The 21058-nt window shown below is 46.5% G+C and overlaps 3 protein-coding genes across 22 annotated transcripts in view; 1 reads left to right on the plus strand and 2 right to left on the minus strand.

The window, feature by feature from the left end:
- Nucleotides 1-76: 76 nt before the first annotated feature.
- Nucleotides 77-892, plus strand: LOC122621306. Its single transcript, XM_043799137.1, has one exon. It carries the CDS (start codon nt 230-232, stop codon nt 890-892), a length of 663 nt encoding a protein of 220 aa, XP_043655072.1. The 5' UTR covers nt 77-229.
- A 589-nt stretch (nt 893-1481) lies between these two features.
- LOC122621136 (glycine, alanine and asparagine-rich protein) lies at nt 1482-2432 on the minus strand. The gene is made up of 2 exons (XM_043798894.1): nt 2400-2432; nt 1482-2330 (listed from the first exon to the last, which is right to left on the minus strand). The coding sequence occupies exons 1-2, from the start codon at nt 2412-2414 to the stop codon at nt 1482-1484; spliced, it is 864 nt and encodes a 287-aa protein (XP_043654829.1). The 5' UTR covers nt 2415-2432.
- Nucleotides 2433-18180: 15748 nt separating this feature from the next.
- LOC122622303 (protein lap4) overlaps nt 18181-21058 on the minus strand; it is a 63625-nt gene continuing 60747 nt past the window's right edge. For 18 of the 20 annotated variants that reach the window (XM_043800658.1, XM_043800656.1, XM_043800674.1 and 15 more), the window contains one exon: nt 18181-21000. In XM_043800658.1, the coding sequence (XP_043656593.1) occupies nt 19354-21000 (1647 nt within the window). In that variant the 3' untranslated portion in view covers nt 18181-19353. The remainder of the gene's footprint in view (nt 21001-21058) is intronic. The other 2 variants (XR_006326293.1, XM_043800664.1) reach the window with 2 other exon arrangements.

Genomic DNA, 21058 nt, shown 5'->3' on the forward strand with positions numbered 1-21058 from the left:
TGGCCGATGGCGAATGGCCAATAGCCACTGGCCATTCGCGAGTCACGATTCGTGAGCGGAGATCAATGATCGCCGTGTTCCGCCAGAGGGACCTCCATGCGAATAGACGGCTCAATTGACTAGATTTTCTAGTCTAATTTTAAACGTCGTCGCGTTGGCGGTATAAAAGGTAGATAATGAATGCGATATTATTCATTCGTCTAGAACACCTCGTAGCCATCGGGTCAATATGCGTGCCCTCATTATTCTAAGCATTGTGGCTGCCGCAAGTGCCGGTAGTTTGTCCGGATATAATTACGGACAAGGTGCAACATCCAGCATTGTGGGTGGTGGTGTATCCCCAGTTGCTGCACTTGCGGGACCAGTTAGCTACAGTGCCGCTCCCCAGTCCTCCGTTCACAAGGAGTTCTACAGCTTCTACGCCAACGATGACGACTTCGAGGACAAGGGTGCTCTGCAGAGGGCCCTCGCTTCGGTAAAGAAGAACGTCCGTGTGATCTTCATCAAGTCGCCGGAGAACCGTGGCTACGAGAATGCCGTCCTGGCCCTGGCCAAACAGGCTGCCCAGCAGCAGACGGCCATCTATGTGCTGCACAAACAGACTGACATCAACGAGCTGGCGCAGAAGTTCAATGCCGTGCGCCAGAATGCCAACAAGAAGCCCGAGGTGCACTTCGTCAAGTACAGGACTCCCGAGGACGCTGCCAATGCCCAGCGGGCCATCCAGTCGCAGTACGATCAACTGGGCGGCTCCAGCCAGTCCATCAACGGGGGCGTGGCAAACGCCATCAACTTTGCATCTCAGGGAGCTGCTCCCGCACGTGCCACTCCTCAGCAGGTGCCACAGAGCAACTACCTACCCGCCAACATCCTGAGCCGCCTGCGCCACTAGAAAATCGAATTGTTGAAAGTTGTTTTTGAATAAAAGTTATCTAATATGTTTACGTAAATGATGCTGTTTTCATTGAGTTAATTCCTTTTAAAATTGACAAAGTCAACCTAAGTATGCAACATTTTTTGAAATATTAAAAATATTTCATACGTATTCATAGCATCAGCAGAAGACAGAAAGAAAACATCCAACCAACCAAGAAAAAAACAAACCATTTGTAAGTTCAAAAACCCAAACTCTTATCTTAATCCCGCAGTCATAAATTGCTATAAAATTGTCAAAAATTTTAAGGTATAAACTATTTTCTAAGAAACATATACAAGTATGTGACCCCAACATATGTGCACTTGCAAAGTTTGCAAGAAAAATTTTTCGCGGGAAATAAATCTGAGCTTGCGAAGTTTCGTTTCAAATGAAGTATGTCTGCAAAGTTTGTTGGTTTACCAGAATCATTATTAAAATATCATACTAAATTGGTTTTAAAATTTAAAAATTGAATTTATTTAAGCATTAGTCAACAAAAACTACGTTTTAATATCAGTCAAAAATCGCTTTCGTTTTCGATTCCAAGAGGAGCGAAACGAGCAACTTAGACGCGACGGAAGACCGAAGAAGGCAGGTAGGAGTTGTCGGGGCTCTGGGCGGCGGCAGCCTGACGCACTGGAGCGGCGGAGGCGAAGTTCAGGACGGGGGCAACACCACCGTTGTGGGCCTGGCTGGATCCTCCCAGCTGGTCGTACTGACCCTGGATGGCGCGCTGGGCGTTGGCAGCATCCTCGGGAGTCCTGTACTTGACGAAGTGCACCTCGGGCTTGTTGTTGTTGTTGTTGCGGATGGCGTTCAACTTGCTGGCCAGATCTCCAATGTCGGCCTGCTTGTTCAGGACATAGATGGCGGTCTCCTGCTGGGCAGCCTGCTTGGCGAGGGCGAGGGCGGCGTTCTCCAGACCACGGTTCTCGGGTCCCTTGATGAAGACGACGCGCAGGGCCTTGTTGAGGGCAGAGGACACGCGCTCCAGCTGCTGGGGCTCATCGAAGTCCTGCTCGTTGGCGGTGTAGGTGAAGAACTCCTTCTGGAGCTCGGCAGCGGGGGCAGGGGCGCTGTAGGAGACGGGAGCGGCCAGAGCGTCGCCACCACCTAGACCACCGAATCCGCCGAGGCCGGAATCGATGGAGCCACCACCGAGGGAACCACCTCCGATGCTTCCTCCTCCGATAGAGCCACCTCCAATGAAGCCTCCTCCAATGGAGCCTCCTCCAATGGAGCCTCCTCCAATGCTGCCTCCTCCGATGCTGCCTCCAATGGAGCCTCCTCCGATGGAGCCACCTCCAATGCTGCCACTGCCAGGAGCGAAGGACAGTCCGGAGCTGGAGTGTCCCACGGGCTGGTAGTTGTAGCCGAGCTTATCGGCGCAGGCGACTGCCACCAAGCACATAACCTGGAGTTAGAGAAAATAGAAGGTAAAGTAATCCCTGGTATCCTTTGGGCGTATCGATCGTATACTTACAATGAAGGCACGCATTTTGAATTTAGTTCTTTGACTTTGACCACTTGGTTGTGTCTGACGTTTGCATCACCGAAAGGTCCAATATTTATACGAAAACCAAGCGATCGGTGTCACTGGACTGCGCTCAAGTTCATGCAGACTTTACCACCGTTGTTTTTGTTGGCTCGCAGCATTTTTTGGTAACTTCTTCGGCAGCTTTTGTCTCTTGAAATGCTATCCACCTTCGAAAAACGAAGCTTGTGCGATAAAACAATGGCCAAGCCGACATAAACAAAGCGCATCGATATCTTGCCGCCCTATTCTTGCAAATGCTGCCGTCGACATTATGCTAATTCAACGATCTCAGTCCAAGTCGCAGTACCAGCATCGAAAATGCTCAGGCAGAAGACCCTACCCGTCAAGTTGTAATCCAATGGAGCAGGCTCTCGGCAGAGGAAACCACGGCCAGAAAAGGGCTGAAAACTCGTTTAGCCGGAGCCACTATAAATGGTCATGCTTTCAGTAAAATGAAATGATTTTCTTCATATTTTGTATGCTAAAACATTTAGCGGAGCAATGTCCAAACGAGTTCGACAACGACTCGGTTTTTCTACACTTTTTAGTTGGTCCAGCCGCATATTTCTAGCTGGGAATTCCCAGCGATTATTGCGTCCCCCTTTGGTATTTGGAATATATGGTTGGTATATGGTATATGGTGTATGGTATCGGGGACTGGCTGCTCTGGGGTTTGGCCATTTAAAACCCAAACACTGGACTGTGGTGTTGGGGTTGAAAAACAATGGGTCCGAAATGGATAGAAATCAATTTTCGCCAGACTTTTTTGCGCATTCATTCATCCATCCATCTATCCGATGGTCCATGTGTCCATCTGTCCATTTGTCCGGAGCTCGGCGCTTGGCCAGTTAACCTGTGGCAGAAACACGGCTTTGCAAAATAGAAGCCATAAAGTTAACAACCGTTGCGACCTTGAGGCTTTTTTACTGTTGACCAGCACCCGAAGCTATTCGGAATTCGGCGGTAATCAGCTGGCGCCAGGCGACCATTTAATCTGATCAGCGATTATCACGTTTTTCATCATGGTTTATTGATATCATAAAAATTATGGTTTTTTATTTTATTTCGGCAAAGTTAGCGAGCAGAAGGGCGTTAGGGGGGTAAGCAGCCACAACAAATTCGCTGAAAACTGATTTGATTTGCATAATTAAGGAGAAATACCCAAGATCCATATTTAAGATAGCCAAACCGATTTGCAAATCAATGGTGGCAAATGCCAATCGCAGTTATGACTAATATCTTGATTGATATCACGGATAACTATAGCGATGAGTAACCCGCAGATGGGGTCAGTGAGGAAATCCGCCAAGACATCACATCCATGATATCACTTCTTGTGTCTTTCGTTCTACATCTAATGATGGCATATGATACCACCCCATTCCGTGGTGGTCAGAATCTAATAAAGATTCACACTCCGAGCAATAAACCAAAGTCAAAAACAATTTGTCTTGGCTTTGTGTGCGGCCCCACCTTTTGCCCAACTGCCAACTGCCAACTGTTGCGGATCGCCGATTGGCCAGCATCTGAGCATCATCCAAGTTGGTCGCTGGTCGCTGGTGGCAATGTCATATGCAAACTAATCAAATGTAAGCATAATAAAACAAACCAGCCACAATTTCAAGGTCTCGGGCGCCACACGCACATAAAAGATGCACGCAGCAGCGACATAAAAAGTCGACACCGAAACGCGGGGAAAGAGTTTCCAGCTTGGAATCGAAGATAATAGCGCTCGGACGACGTTGGCGTATCAATAAATAAATAAAAAACGGCCCCGGTGGACCAAAAAAAAAAAATAAAAACAGAAACTGCGGGAGGGAATTTCTGGCACCACTTTATGTAAATGGCCTTTTGGGTCAATCGATCTATTTACAAAATCTGTCACTGTTTATTATTTTATCCATTATTTTTAGTCTTTCTCTCTTCTAGACCACAAGACTGCCCCTATATTATTTTATTGCCATTGTACATTGGCACCACCAAAACACCACAAAAAACAGACAAAACGAATAAGATTGTGCATTTAATTTATGCGGCTTTCAGGCTTTCAGGCTATCACCTGGCACCTGGCTGGCGTGAAAACCGGGCGGTGCCTTTCAGGTGCAAAAATCCAATCAAATCTGTCGCCTCACCATAAATTGGAGCATTAGTAATTTCCTTAAATCATAAGCTTTATTTACGGACGACCAATTTGCCATTTAAACACCAGTTAAACGAGTTTGTTTGCTTCTAGCATTTCTTTTGCAAAAATGTTTGGAGCTGCCCGTTTTTTAGAACTCTTTTACGAGCAGACCGTTTCTTTGCTTTTCTAGATTCGAGTTTTATATGCCAAAATTATTTCCGCATACCTAGCGACAAATAAAAAACAAAAAAAAACAAAAAATTCACAAAAAAGCTGACTGGCTAGCCGCAAAATCGTTTCTCTGTGCAAAAGAAATATATGCAAATATATTAAATTTGATATGCAAATAGCCGATATCAATTATTGCAAGCGCAAAAAACCCGAACCAAACCGAACCGAGCTGAAACTAAACTAAAGCTTATGCTAAAAAAGGCAATATTTAAAAAAAAACCTATCCGAGAGTGCTGAAAGGAATAAATCAAATCAAATTTCGCCGAGCTGGCCAATTTGTTTGGCAAATTGTGTTAGCGATAAAAATATGTTGTATTGACAATCAAACGGCAACGACGACAGATGCTGATTATTATTTTGCGTGTTTATGTATTTTTTCAGCTTGCAACCAGCTAGCTAAATGGTCGAGATTATTTATTAAACAGAGGGCCACGTTTATCAGCGAAAAATGCCACAAGAAATCAACAATAGAAAAAATATAAAAAAAACATATAAAGTATGGCAAAAATCTTAGACAATCAGCTCTATGCTTTATCTACATGGCTAGAGCAAAAAGAGCGACAAATAAATTGGCGGCTTAGTGCGCGATCCTTGGCACCCACAAGGAGGCAATAAATTATTTTCGAGGTCTCCTTAGTACGCATCCTGTGCAAAGGACATACATTTTTGCCTGCCTTATAGTGCATATTGTTGTCGACGCTTGAGCTCTCCATTTTGTTTTAATTGCAGGCCTGCCTTTGCCTAATGCCAGTTTTAATGCCTTAATGTCCCAGTTTTCAGGATCCCAGCTCTTTACGAGCCACAGCAACAGCACGGGGTCCCAGTGCAAATTGTCGTTTAATTTATTAAGCAGCGACTATGCCGGCATTTGATATGAATATGTGTGTGCAAAACACTAATTACAGATACACCACGCCCACAGTCAACCCGGCCCGGCTAACATGCATATATATAGTAATTAGAAAATAAGAACACATAGGCGTAAATATAGCGCCGGTTCGCGACTGGCTGACTGGCTGCCTGGTTGACATAAATTTGGGGCAACGCTGCGTATACGTAATGAAAGCAGTCTCACAATCAAGGCGACGTAATGAATCTTTGGTAGAATGCCTGGGGAAAATCCAGTATGGAGCGAGGCCAGCCAGCGACTTTTATTCGTTAAAGCTGTCCAAACTGGTTGACCCAACTATCACCTGGCTGACCTGTGGGGCTTTCCCAGTTCCAGTCCCAGTCCCGTCTCGAAATTTATCGGCAACTTGAACTTGAAGATGTCGCCATGCCCATTTGCATTTCTAATGAAAGCGTCACCAGAACTCGACCCATAGGGCTTTGTCTTCGGGCCGAGAGAGAATTAACATATTTACATAATACCAACTAGGTAGGTAGGTGCACCCCGTTGAGAGTGGAGTGGTCGTTGTGTGAAATATGCTCAGACGAGTGGGCCAACTCTTGCTTAATTGAAGCAAACAATTTCCCATTTGCGAGTGGGAGTGGGAGTGGGTCAAGTCCTAATGTTTTCTTGTTACTTGCTGGAGGCGGCCAAGTACATTTTGGCAAGAGTCTAATGTTTCCACAGGACAACGAGTGTTTGCCTGTTGACAACAATTGGCATTTTTAGCATGCTCGCACTCGAGTTGTTAAATATTTTTGCAAGTAATTTCATCAGCTCGTTGGGAATTTGATTTTATGGCATGCTTGACTTAAACGAAGGGCTGAGTGCGTATACTTGATATGCTTTAAGAATGGCTTTAGCTGGAGACTTTCGCTCTCACTTCGCCAGGGGCTGTCATATTGGGTATTCCTGGGCGCCACTCAACATCCTCGTGGCCCCGCCCACCATTCAGCGATGCCGCCCCTTTATGCGCTGCACATGACAATGAGCAGGAATCGTGGCCCATGCTGGGATATCGCCCATTGCCCGCACTTGTCACGTCCGATTCAATGGGCATGGGCTTCGGGTTTGGCAAAAAACTGGGCGGGGTTACGGGGTCACGGGGTCACCGGTCGGGGATTGGGGATTGGGAATGGGAGGTTAGCGCTGTTACGAGAGCGGGGAGCGCGTTAAGTGATGCCGTGTTGTTCCGTTAAAAGTGACTTTAGCACGTGTGCCGTCCACGTCAGATCAGCATCAGCATCCACATCGGCATCAGCATCGGAATCAGCATCCGTATCCGCATCCCTATCCGCATCGGCAGCGAACCAAGTTGGCAAAAAGTACGCCAGTGGTGGAACTAGCAAACGATCTAATAACAATTCCTTGAACGTCCTGGCTCTTGTGTGTATACAGTTGCTGGCCCTTCAAGATGATGTTGCGTGGTTTAATCAATCAGCAAACTAGTTGCACGTGCTCGCAGGACTCGAATGTCCTTAAAGCAGCTGCTACATTGAATTGGGCACTTTCAGCTTAGCCGCCGTGTAATTTATGAACTTGGCCAGGCTTATTATTGGAAATTTCATAAATTATTAGCCAAGGTTATCATGTTTGACAAACATTGGTTGGCCCGCGTTCGGCGCGTACGTGCGCAGGTGACAGATCTATCAGACCCGCTGACATGCAAACTTTTGGGCGGCAAGTTGGTGATGGCAAAGAAATGGGTATACATTCATATCCCGTCCAAGTCAGACACCATTTCTCCGTATCAATAAGCTTCGCATTTGTTTTGCCTTCGCCGCCGCCGCCGCCGCGCGTCACGTTTCAAATTTATTACACACGGAAATTCTTCAATTTGGCGAACGCCTGTCAACTTCAGCCAATTTCAGTGGCATTGGCTTATTTTGCGGAATGCTTTCCAGCAGATCGAATGCGGAACTATTTAATTATCCACCGGTGTGGTCGTATATCGACTGCCTGAGGATTTTGGTGGATATCAACTTTGTTTGCGTTCCATTCGGAGAATCCAAACTGGTACTGCCTGCAATGGGACAATGGAAAACCTAGGCCTAATCTGGCCGGCAATAAGCCGCGCTGAACAAACAACAGCCAAAAATGTCACTTGGCAGTCTGATTGCGAAACAAATAAAAGTGCCAGAGTGGCGATGGCAGTGGCGATGGCAAGGATGATGGGAAGGTGTCGTATTCTGGGTTCTGTGTTCTGGATTCTGGATTTCGGATTTGGCCAACAGCAGGCCGTGACTGACGCTTATCAATATTTGCACAATAACGAGGCGCAAATTTTTTTTTTTTTGCGCCCGGCTTACTGAAAGGCAAATAAGAAATTTCAAAGTAATCAAAAACTCATTGTGCTGCCATCTCGCTCTAGGTCCACTCCAGCTGTCTCCCTTTCTCTCTCTTTCCTTCACTGGCACTTGCCTCCGATTTTTGGGATGGCAACTATATTTTTATGGCCATGCTTTGGTTATTGCAAATTGCAAAAGCAAAACGCCTTCGCACACATTGCCACTTAGCCCGGCATTCAATTGGCGTTAAGCGACCCAGCAGCAATGCACTGAGCGAAAAGTAATCATTTAAATTGAGGCGATTATAAGTAAAATTCTCTGATCATACATTTTCTAAAGCTGTCGAGAAGTAAGCTAAGCAGCCTCCTTTTGAGCAGCCTTTCAATTGGCAGCTTCTTGAAGGTTTCTAGCCAGTTTAGGCCGCTTTTTTCGGTGCAACCACAGTAACAACGGCGGTGGCAACAATAATAACAGGCTTCTAAACACGCTCCGCAATTTCGCCACGCCTCGCAAAGTTTTTAAAGAAATTTTTTTTTCGGCGGCAAGACGTTTTTATGTTTATAGTGTCCGCCCCACCATTGACACTTGTTATGAGAGTGTGGCCTGGATGGCATTCTGTGTCCTGCGTCCTGTGTCCTGAGTTCTGTATACTGTGTTTTGTATTCGTCGTTCGCGCACTGTGTTCGCTTTGTTCGCCTTTATATTTATTTATATGAAAAGTTTGGCTAGCAATTTGCGAGTACATAAAAGAAATTTGTTTTACGCTCTGCTATTTTGTAAAATTGCCACTTAAGCTTAAAGCGCGAGCTCTTCACATTCACTACGTGACTCTAATGCGACCGCGGGAGTTTAATAAGCAGTTAACCCAACAAAAAAGTGTTGGCCGCCTTTAGGCGCTTCCGCTTGTCAGACGCCAGATAAACGCTGCAAAATTTATTACAAACCCCCCCGAGTTGCAGCTGTGATTGTACCGAAATGGATGTCATTTGGCTGTGATGGGTCTCTTCTGGCCGGGCCGATAAGCAAGGTATTGCCAGAGATTGGCACATGGTAATGACTTTATTAATGCGCAGACAGGCGACGACGACCATTCTGGAGGCATGATTAATGTCGCCGCAGCAGTGGCACTGTGCCCTGGGGGCGAAATAATGACACATTGCTGGCTGGGATTGGGTTTGGGATTGGGATTGGGAATGGGACAACAATTCACTTTACTTCAGCGGTCTATGTGTGGTTTGCGCCGTGGTGGCGCGTTCGGCAAATATAAATTTATTGATCCAAGCAATTATCGTTAATTGGGTAAATAAACAATATTTCAACGGCGCTGCTCCTGGACACACACGTACGCAAAGGGCACTCGGTTGAGTGGATGTCATTGTCCTGGCCTGGCCGGCCAGGCAAATGGGCGGAAACGAGAAACAAAAACACGGAAGGTATCATTAAGTCCAGCCTGACGTGAAATTCAACTCCGCAGTGGCTTAAAGTTGCGCAGCTATTGCGACAAAGCCAACTACGAGCTGGCTGTAAGAGCACTAAATCAAAACTGCAAGTGGAGACTTGGATACGGCTTGGCTAGTGTGGGCCAGCTGAAGGACGATGAAGCAGTGGAAGGAACGAGCAGTGGAAGGACTTGAAATGTCCCTACTCCAGCACTCGAGTTGCACAGACACATTGATGTATTTTATGTGCGTGCCGGGCCGAACAAGACAAACTGAGACGTGAAGAGAAATTACAACTACAAGTCGGCGTAATTTATATGCAGACATGGCCAGCACATTGTGAGACACAGCAGCAGGACTACACCGCCGGCGAAAGGACTTCGCCTGCAGGACTCACACTACGACCATCGCCAAAGCAGCCGAAAAATCGAAGCAAAGTGCTCTCGAAAATATTGTAGCGAAAATGCCACACAGCAAAAAAATAAAGAAGACATACACACACACCCACACACACACATCTTAAAACAACAAGGCCAATTTGAATATTCACGAATTGCCTCTTCTTTGGCAGTCCATAAATGTCATATTGATTTTTGATCGGCACACAATGGACGTGAAAAGAAGAAATGTTTTGTGATGTTAATATAGGTTTGCCATTATAAACCTGTTTTGCTAGGAAGTGAATAAAAATATTGTAAATGAATATTATTATAAATATCATAATATGTTTTAGAAGTTCGACATATTTAAAGATTATTTTTCCTGTGCACTGCCAAGCCGAATCTAAGTCGCAATGTGAATCCCTGTGTGATTTCGAGCAGGAGTACGTGGAGGTGGCTGGAGAACTGGAGCTGGATGGGGAGTATGAATTCCACTTGCTGCTCTTAATGCAACGCAAAACTTTTGCGGTTGCTCAATTTAAAAAGTAAACAAAAAAGCAATGGCATGAATTTTTATGATATGCAAATGCTGACCCGCCCTCTGACCACACCCACCGAATGCCCCAATGCCCGTCCGAAAACAGGAAATATTTTTGTGTGCAAGAGCACAAAAGTCATGAATTGCCGGACAAGAAGTACAATTAAATGTTGATTAGACGCCGAGTGAGTGACCGCAATGGAATTCGACTGGCCACGCCTCGAACGTCACTTTGCAGTCGTTCCAATATTTCATTTGCCCGCTGCGCATCATCAATTTGCGATGACAGTTACCCCGCCCAAAGGACCTGTCCACGGAGCAGGACGTGCGTTCGGCACATCCTTCTGTGGGCCCCAGTGCAAATAAATGAAATCAGGAGTCGCTGCTCCAACGAGCTCCTTCGGCATGTGGGCGGCACAGCCCGCACCATCGCACTTCTCACTTGCGGTGCATAAAATAAAGACGCTGCGCGGCACATAAAGATTTTTCCACCCACCCACCACCCACCACCCTGGATTGTTTTACAACCGAACCGAGCAGAACCAACCCACACAATCCGCTCGATAAAATTTACAATGTGCGTATTTACGGTGCGAAAATGCTGGCACATTCAGATATAGTATGGATTGAATTTACAATTCAGAGTAGGTCATTTGAGAGCAAGAGGGCTTGCCTGCAGGATGCAGGATGTGCCTCAATTGGCCGTTATTGGGTGTGTCCTTGCGTAACGGCAACATTCCACGTTCTGCCTTTCGGACAGCTCCTAATTGCCAGAATTTATGAAATGCCATTTTTAGCCATTTTTAGCCACCACCCCAAAGTGCTAAGTCAGCTCGTTTGCTGTTGCGAATATTTTGTGGTCGGTCCTGCGCTGCAGACCTGTGCATACGTGTAAGTGTGTGTGTGCACGTGTATATGCTCCCGCAGGACACGTCAGCAGCAGCTGCAGTCCTGCAATTTTAAATAATTAAAAGCCAAGCTGACTGGGTGCGAAACCTACCTCTGAAAATATCCGGCAGCCGGTGGCCTTGTGTGTAAGCTGCTATCGGGTAAATGGATACGCCCACGCAACAATCTTTTCTACTCAAACAATCTCGACAAGGGAAACAAATGAATCTCATTTCCGACAAATTTGAGCTAAAAGATTTGCCAGAGCGACGACAACGACAACGACAACGAAAACGACAACCAAGACGACGACGTCGTAGATGGAAACTATGAAAATTGCTCAAGTTAAGTCCGCTGACAACTTATTTGTTGCCGTCGCATTTGCTGGTTTACGGCAAAGCCGCAACTAATTACAACAAAATTGTCATTAGTTTCAACTTGTCGGCGGCCGCAGAACGGACAAAGTTTTTGTTCATGTTTTGCCACTTAGTGGTGCTTGGATCTTGCTACTGCCGCCTGCTGCCTGCCGTCTGCCGCCTGCCCCATCGACATTTTGCAGTCGTAATTTTTTTGTGCGCTTCCGTTTCCGTTCGCCATTGCCGTTCCGCATTCCCGTTCCACTTTCCCCATCGACGCCATCGCCTTCGTTTTGGAACGCTGCCAGCGAAGCATGCACTTGACTTTTATTGGGCAGCGAGGGGCGAATGCAGAGATGCATTTATAGAGTCATTCCGGCTGCATCCTGCCATTTGGCCATTCTGCCGCTTTGGCCAACTGGCAAGCTGGCACAGTGGCACAGTGGCAACAGTTGGCATTGACCACATTAGCGTGTCTGCCGAAAGCGCAGTTGACAAACGACTGGGACATTTTAAGAGGCTGAGTGCAACAAGTTGTCCATTCACCTGCCACAACGGTGATATTAATTAACAACTGTGAACGTCGTGTTTCAATTACCACAACCAACGCTCGAGGCGTGCTTAATTTTACAAAATTGATAAGTATAACTTTATAGTATATGTATCGCATTGCCAAACGATGGCATGGAAAAATATTGAACGATTTTTTATTACTTTGAGTCGTATATCTGTCTGCAACAGCTGCTGCAACGGAAATGCATCGCTTAAATTCGATTTTAAAGCACCCGCTTTAATATTCGAACGGACACTTGCCGTCGCTTGATCAAGATGATTTATATTGTTGCGCAAAATTCCACAACTAAAGTGCACTTAAAGGCAGAAATGGGTGCGCTTTATCAGCCAGCAGCCCGCACAGCACAACCCAAATAGTTTTAGAGACGACAACGAGGGCTCATGCAAAATCAAAAGCAAAGTTTTAAGTCGCAAAATGGGGCAAGGTTGGGGGTGGTTGGTTGGTTGGTTGGGATTTCTTTTTATTCTTTGGGTTAGACAATTTCCACGATGCGCCTGCATAGGCGACATTTGAAAACTTTTATTTGCAGAGTGCGCGCGTGTGAGCTTAAGACACTTTCAGCGCAATCCATCATTAGGATGGCGGAGCCGCAGGAGGCGCTGATGAAGCAGCAGATGCTTCACCCCCCAGAGCCACCATCCTACTTCCTACATCCTACATCCTACATCATGCATCCCGCATACCGCATCCTGCATCCTGCACTCTGCGACAATATTTTTCAATTTTCCGCAGCAATCGAGCGTTGATAACAAACTAATGTTGAGTGCAGTTAAGTTGTTGCTCTACTGCGGCTGAAACAGACAGCAAGTCCTGCTGAAAGCTGCTGAGTTTCTGAGCTGGCTGCGATGATGAGAAATGAAAGCAGCGGGCTATCAGCCCGCCATCGCGGGTTCATTTCTCCGGCAAGGACACTCAAGGATGGCTTTGGCGATGTAACAGCAATCAGCATTTCTATTTGCATTTTGTATCAGAATGCACACAGAGAAGACTTGCACTTGCAAGGATTCAGTGGCTCAAGCAATTAGGGTTTTACCGATAAGGACTTTATAAAAATATTCAAGATTTTTACGCAGTTTATTACAGTCATTTTTGAAACAGTAAGTAATAAACCAATCGATGAAGCTCAGTAGCCAAATAGCTTGCATAACTTAATGTTTAAAAGCGCGCAATAATTACATTGGCCCATCAGTGAAGTGCACTACATGTGTTCGATTCACACTCGGTTAATGCTATTTTAATTAAAAAGAAATTTAAAAATATTTAGGTATGTATATGGCCGCCGACATACGTACACAGCATTCGGGCGATTTAAAAACAGGCTGGCCATTAACCGATGGAAAACAATGAGCCTGAAATGGAGCATCTGACCACAAGCTCATCATCGTCGGCGGATGAGGAAAAGCGGCGAACAAGCCGCGGAATTGCGTTTGCCGGCGTATGTATGTATGTATGTATGAATGTGCACTTGTAGTTGTTACTGTAGCCAGGACACCGTGTTTATTAATGAGCTGGTGCAGCTGGGGCAGCTGGGTAAGCTGGGGCAGCCAGCGGTCCATCTGCCACATGCAGCCAGTCGAGGAGGCATTATCCTTTGTGTACGCTTCGTCGCCTGTGTCGCCCGCGTCGAGCCACATCCTTATCCGTCCGCATTTAAATCAGTGGCCCGGGATAATCACAATCAAAATGTATGCAAATTGAGAATGGGAGTGTCCACTGCGTGAAGCTGCAAACCAACCAATTTAACAGATTTTTCCGCCCGCACCGCCGTTGATGAAGTGCCGCTATAGCACTTGCCAGCTTGCAAGGATTCTTCCAGCGACTATCTTCGCCATATGCGACGTGTATGGAAATTAATTAGCGGCAGTCGAGCTGGATGGAAAATTAATCGAGGGAACTCAATTCACTTCCCCGTAATACCTGCTGGACGGAACCTTTTGGCTGCAATTGAAAGCGATGGTTTTAACTTCTGCGGAATAAATTATGCTAAACCATGGACACTAGTCGTCTCGCCACCTGGGCTTCTCTCTTCTTTGCACCCGGAGCTCATTACCACGGGGAGATGGAGCTTGCCTGGCAACTGCACAAACACGGATAAACTTTAACGGCGTGAGGAGCTGTGGGTTTCGTTGGCTGGCGTTGGCTGGCGTTTGTTGGCGTTTGTTTGTTTGCTCTTGCCTTCGACTGCACTTTAAGCACCGAAGTTCGTTAATGCGCGTACGTGAGCGCTGTTTTCCCGTAGAGTCTCCGGAAAAGCGGCCCATCAACTGACATCTAAAGTCCGGAATTGGGAGCGGAGCTCGCGGATGGGAAACAAACACGTGGTGCGCCGTGGTGTCTGTTTCTATTTGCGTTTCTGAAGGGGCAAAAGTCGAAAATCTGGTAATAGAAAATGCAGCACAAGCTCACGATTCAAATTTTGCCACCACACCACTCTCACCTGAACAACAAAAACACCCACCCAGACACACAGCTCATTATTAATGGGCGAACTTCGATGTGCCGCTCACTCACCTTACGTAACATTTGGCGGGTGGCATCATTGTTGCTCCAGCTAATGATGGCGATGGTGAAAAAACGGGGTAGCTTCTCCAGGGCGGCATTAATAAATTCCGCACGTACTGAGCCCTCCATATAAATCTGCTTCAAGCATATCCTTGAAAATTGCAATTGCAAAGCAGCCGTTGCCGCAGTGGTGCGAAAAAGAGGAACAGCGCCAGGACAGGCAAACACAGAAAAAAAGAGATGGTAAGGCCTCAGGGCTTTGGTGGTTTCCATTCCTCTGTTTTTTTTTTTGTTGTTATGCTTTCAGGGGGGCGGTGGAGTTAGCTGGGCCAGCAGCAGCAGCAGCAGCAGCAGCTCTAAAGCCAGCCCAAATACCCACATTCCAGGCAGCGAAGAAACCAAATGCGAACTTTGCATAGGCTTCCAGTCCAACAGTCGAAAGGCGACGAAGACGAAGGCGAGCTGCCGAGCGAAACGTCCCTTTTGGGGGACCTGCCCCACGCAAACAACTATTAAAGCCTTAGACTGGATAAGGCAGCGGATAAAATGGCCCTCGCAGGGGCAATGTTTTGTACTCGCGACTGCAACAGTTTGTGTCCCACACTTCCAGCGCATGCGCATCTCCGCCGCTTTTCGCATTTTCCGAACAGCAACAGGCTGAAGGAGCAGCAACACAACAACAAGAACCAACCGGGGGGCAGCGCAATCAAAATTGCAATGCGGGCCATGCATTTTTATGGGCTAGACAAAGCCCATCAGCCCATCAGGCTATCAAGCCATCAGCCCATCTGCAAGCCATCCACTCATTGTCCCTGCTCCAATGGCCCTTTCACGAGCTTCCCGTCCGGAGAGTAACTCATTCGGAGATCAACTTGACACACTTGGGCAAAAAAGCACAGCAAAGTGAAGTTTATATAATCAGCGTACGGCTTAGAAACTTAAGTGAAAATATATTCTATAAATTTTTAGCAACTTAGGTGAAAATATATTCTATAAATTTTTAGCAACTTAGGTGAAAATATATTCTATAAATTTTTAGCAACTTAGGTGAAAATATATTCTATAAATTCTTATATAAATATTGAAAAGGATATTCAAAGATATTGTTATTAGATAAACAGATTGTCCTACATAGTATTTTGAAGATCTTTTATGGAATGGAATCTTTTGTAACTTCAAGTGGAATTATGCCACATGAAACTCGTATTATTGGAAACCTTTTTAACTGATGACTCGATTTAAAATTCTTGCATTTCCTCCGTGCAATTCTTGGGGCAAATCTAATATCGCCCTCTGTAAATATTTTACTGTCCGTCGGAGCGTGCATTCTCCATTCTCACCGATTGCTGCTGATAAAGTGCTTGATAAATGAATCAGCCAACTTAAGAGATGGGCGGGCGTTAAGCAAACGCAACTAAACTTTCGAATAAAATTTGATATTATGCACCAGCACAGAGTGTCCTCCATTGTCTTCTTGGCACTCGCTCTCTCTTTCTATCTCTATGGTCGTCGCTCAGCTGGTCCAAAGGATTGGCTGGGGTTCTGGGATCTGGGAGTCCTGTGCCAGCTGCTGTGCTTATTTAAAATTTATGAAAACGCATCATCTGCACAGCACGTTCCATTATTTGCCAGATAACTCAGCTACGGGCGGCGGCAAATAGCTCGCCGAGCACGCGCCCAAGGACCAAGCAGCAAGGAGCAAGGACCAAGGACCAGGACCTCTTCTCACCTGGCCACACACACACGAGGTTCCATACCTGCCGGCATTGCGTATGTGTATGTACATAGGTGTCGGTGCAGGTATGTAGCATATGTGCGGAGCTGTATAAACAAACAGTGGACATTTTTCAAGAGGTTTTCGACGACCATCTTTGCTGGATTTATGTGTGTAATGTGAAAATTTTCAAAGGCCAACGCCGCTGTAAATTTATGTGTCACCCATGGTGCGACTGTGTGTGTGTGTGCGAGTGGGTGTGTGTGTGTGTGTGTGTCCAAGGATATTTGTGTTTAACCAAGCATAATCCTATTAAATGTGACAGGGGACGACAATTGGCTGGATTTTTGGCCACGACAGCGCCGCCTGTATGCTGCATTGCCGGACCACTGGAGTGTATTAAAATATGACAAACTGTTTTTGTTTTCCATTGCTCTGCGGACACGTAAACAACAACGTGGCCCCTATTTGTGTGGGTGTTTTGTATTTGTGCGACTGCCACCCACGAAGATGAGATTTTGATTAATGCGCATTGCTGCTGCTGGTTGCGATATTACTGCTGGGGATGTTCCTGTTGCTGTTGCTGCTGTTGCATCTGCATTAGCGATGCCATCGTCGCTGCAGTGGATCCTGCACTTGAAAGCTGGATAGCTGGCCGGTGAAATGCAGAATGCAAATGTGCATCGTGGCCAGGAGAGCGTGAAAAAGGCGGCGGGCGGTCAAGGGCGCCGACATGGGACCGCCAACGCCGCATTCATTTGTCTTCTTCAGGCACGGCAGTAGCAACAGCAGCAGCAGCAGCAGCAACAGCATCATCAACATTACACTTGCAACATGCAACATCTACATCAGCATCAGCAGCAGCGGGAGCATTCAGCAGCAGGGCTTAATTCGATTGGTGGGCATGAAATATTTAAGATGCTGACGCAAGTGCATACCGATGTAAGTATCTCTGCCCCATATGCTGCGCACTCTAAATCGTATTATGCACACTGCAGCAAACAGGGAACGTGAACGTGAGCCTGGCGATTCCGGTTGAAAGTTCTGCGTACTGAGCGAATTCTAACGATTTTCACATTAGCAACTGCCCCCCCCAATATCCCGTTTTCCATCGCAACTGGCAGCTGTCTATCTATTTCACTGTCTCAACAGGCCGTGTCGGAAGACGTTTGTTGAGCGTCCTAGTTGCAGAACCTGCTTCTACTGCCGTATCTCCAACGCCGTATCTTCCATCACGGCGTGGCAGCCGCTTCCGCTGCGTCACAGGAACACGGAACATGTATGCTTGGTGTTGTGCGGCGCATAAATAAATGCGGAGCCTTTCCTTAAATGCCTCGGCTTTAACAATATTTCACATTTCTATGCTCAACGCAATCGCAAAAGCTATTACATAAGTGCACTCAGAGAAAGTTGGGGTAGAGCTAAATGTAGCACCCTCGTTGGTTTGAGTGGTAAACTATTCTTTAAATTATCATTTATCTATCATGTAGAAATGCACAAATTTAAATACTAACATTTCTCTGAGTGGACCGCCTAAGTAACTCACCTGACGTGCATATAAATAAACTGAGTCTCAGCCATTTTACACAATTTTAAGCGGCACATAAATAGCAGCGCTGCCTATTATAGATGTGGATTATATGCAGCAAAGCCAGTTGACGTAATTACAAACGCCCACGCAAAAATGATGACAGCAAAATCCACATTCAGATGCCATAAAGCATCGCCCAATACGACGAAATCCACCCGGCAAATTAAATGTACACAATTTTTTCTTTTGGTTTTTTTAAATTAAAATGCATACAATTTGTTTATTTTCATTCGTTTTTGCGGCATTTGCTTTCGTTTTCATAAAAAGACGAGTTTACACACTAAATATCATATAGGTATTACATAAAATTGCTTGTAAATATTTTTACATTTGTATAAAAGTGGAAACTGAAATCGCCATAGGACATTTGTCATAGTTGTGCTTATGCCATGTGTTACATACTACGGATTACAACTGGACGCTCTTACACACTGCTAACTATTATTATTATTATTTACGATTATTTGATTTATGTTCTCGGCTCTCGCTGTTTCGTTTCGTATCTAGTTTTATTTAGTTGCGGGTTTACTTTGCTTATGGCTAAAACTAAGAAAGAGTATGCCCGAAAAACTCGGGCAGTCGGGAATGCTTAAAGTTTATGGTAAATGGTTCTCGTGAAGGATCATCGTGGATACTTCATACTTCGGCTCCGGCTGCTGGGCACGGATTTTGGATTGCTCCTACTTTTTGTGCTAGAACATAAAACGTAAATTTAATTTGTGGAAAATAAGCAAAGCCCATTTGGAAAAACAGAATGAGGGAGAAAAACCAGATGCAGTATGCAAATGATAGTTAAATGCAAACAAAGTGAAATTATTTAATTCAATTAAATAAGATTTTTGTTTCCCTTTTTTTCGTCCAATGCTGTTGTCGTATTAATTCAATTCTGATGGGCTCAGTGTGGCGATTTGTGTTGTTGCTCTCGTTTCTTTGTGGTTGCTGCACAACATTAAATTTGCTGTTAAATTCTTGCAATATTTCATTCGGCAGTTCGATTTGTTTTTAATTTGCAATGAAAATATTTTTGTTTTAATGCGCACACTTTGATGATTAGTAACAAATGGGATTTTGTAAATGCATGGGACACATTATTTGCACAATTAATTAAAATTATCAATACATATGCGAATATCGTACATACATAATATACATATGTATACAATTAGTGGTTCTAATGTAGAGAGATGACAACGAGCCCTCTAACACGCTGATATGTGTGTGTTTCTGTGAGTGTGTGTGTGTGTGGGTAGTGAGTGTTTGTGCGGAAGGTTGTGCGCGTAGGGTTTCACTCGGATCACATACTCATACTCATACCCATACCCACCACACGGCGTATACGCAACTTCAACACTTCAGCCCATTTCCTTTCAGCTGCTGCCGGATATCCCCTACTTCTTTTTGCCCTTTCGCTTGTTCTTGTTGCGGTTATTATTGCTGCTGCTGCTGCTGTTGCTGTTGCTGCTGCGGTTGTTCTGCTTGCTGGTTTCTGGCCTGGGAATGCCGCTGGTCACAATATTGGACACAGTCCGCGTGGTGGTCACCACACTGGTGCTGGGCTCGTTGTCCTCCGAGCTCACAGCCTCTGTGGTCGTGGTGGTGGTTGTGATGGTCTCGCCCTGCTGTCGGTCGAAGACCTGACGTTCCGACTCTCCGGCGCTTAGCAGGCGATTGAACAGCTCCTCCCCGGTTTCGCTCTTCTTTTTCTTCTGCTTCTTGACCACCTCGGTGACCGTGACCACCGCTGAACTGTCGCTGGGAGCGGGCAAAGTGTAGGTCCTCTGCGTTTCCACCACCGTCTCGCCATCGGCGTTAAGCAAATCCTCCACCGACTTGCGCAGCTGCTTTGAGATCTCGGCCAGGGCGCGTTGCTCGGCCTGCAGTTGGGCCAGGGTATCAGCTCCGCAGGGCTTCTCCGAGGATGGTTCCTCCTCCAGTTTCGTGTCCTCCTCCTTTGGCTCCTCCGCTTGCTTGATGGTCGTGTAGGTCTGCGACTTTTGCAGCTTTCCGCCGGTGGCCAGGGTATTGAGATTCTCGATCACCTGGGCGCCCTGCACATAGGTGACATTCAGCTGCTGCTGAGCGTTGTCCTCCTCGTCGGAGTCATCGCTGTCCTCGTCCGAGGAGTCACTGCTCTCCTCCTCGTCGTCATCCTCTTCATCATCGTCTGACAATTGGCCCGCCAATTTAGCAATGATTGTGTTGCGGTTGCTGTCCTTAATCAGCTCCTCGAGGAGCTGCTGATTCCCATTCTTGGCATCGTCCTTATCATTAGCTGAGCGGCTCGTGACCGTGGCGCTGCCAAAGTCAACTACATCGTCAATGGCATCGCCATAGGCGCTCTCCACATCGTCCCGCGCGTCGCCATAGGCACTGCCATTCTCATCCTCATCGTCGTCGTCATCGTCCTCCTCTTCCTCGCCCTCGAGACTCTTTTGCAAATTCAATTTGACGCGCTCGTTCTCCAGCAGCTCCTCGAGCACGGTTTTCATTTTAGCGTTTAATGACAACTCAGACCTGCCACCGCCGGCGGCTCCTGGCAGGACGAAAGTTTCGCTGCGCAGCACGGCCACAGCGCCCTGCTCAAAAGCGTCCTCCTCGAAGGGCAGGCCACCGCTTACGTGGATGGTGCGGGCACTGCCGTCGCCGCCGATGACGGGATTCAGTACCTCCACAATTGTGGTCTCCTTGGCCAGCGTTTGGTGAAGGGACAGCGGCGTGGGCTTGATGCGCACCTTGCCGGATGCGACACTTTCAATGGACGACGGACCATAGGTATCAGAATCGTGGCGCAGGAACAGCTTCTCATTGTTCGCCTGCACAGTCACAATGGATGCGGTGTCCTCCTCCTCATCTTCATCCTCGTAGTCGTCTTCATCTTCATCATCATCATCATCGTCGTCGTCGTCACCTTCGTCGTCTTGGAAGTCATCCGCTTCGAGTTCCAGGGGCGGTTGCGTGTCATCTAGCCTGCCCTCGTCCTCCGTTTCGGGCACCTGCAGCTCCAAGGATATGATGCGTTCCTTGCAGGTCTCCACCTAAGTGTAGATGAGGCGGATACGTTGTGCATTCGGTTTGCCAGCACACTAACTACTA

This window comes from Drosophila teissieri, chromosome 3R (assembly GCF_016746235.2).
Source record: "Drosophila teissieri strain GT53w chromosome 3R, Prin_Dtei_1.1, whole genome shotgun sequence".
In the NCBI taxonomy this organism is placed as follows: domain Eukaryota; kingdom Metazoa; phylum Arthropoda; class Insecta; order Diptera; family Drosophilidae; genus Drosophila; species Drosophila teissieri.

Excerpts from the sequence above, each read along its gene's own strand:
- LOC122621306 (XM_043799137.1), top strand. The coding sequence starts at position 230 with ATGCGTGCCCTCATTATTCTAAGCATTGTGGCTGCCGCAAGTGCCGGT.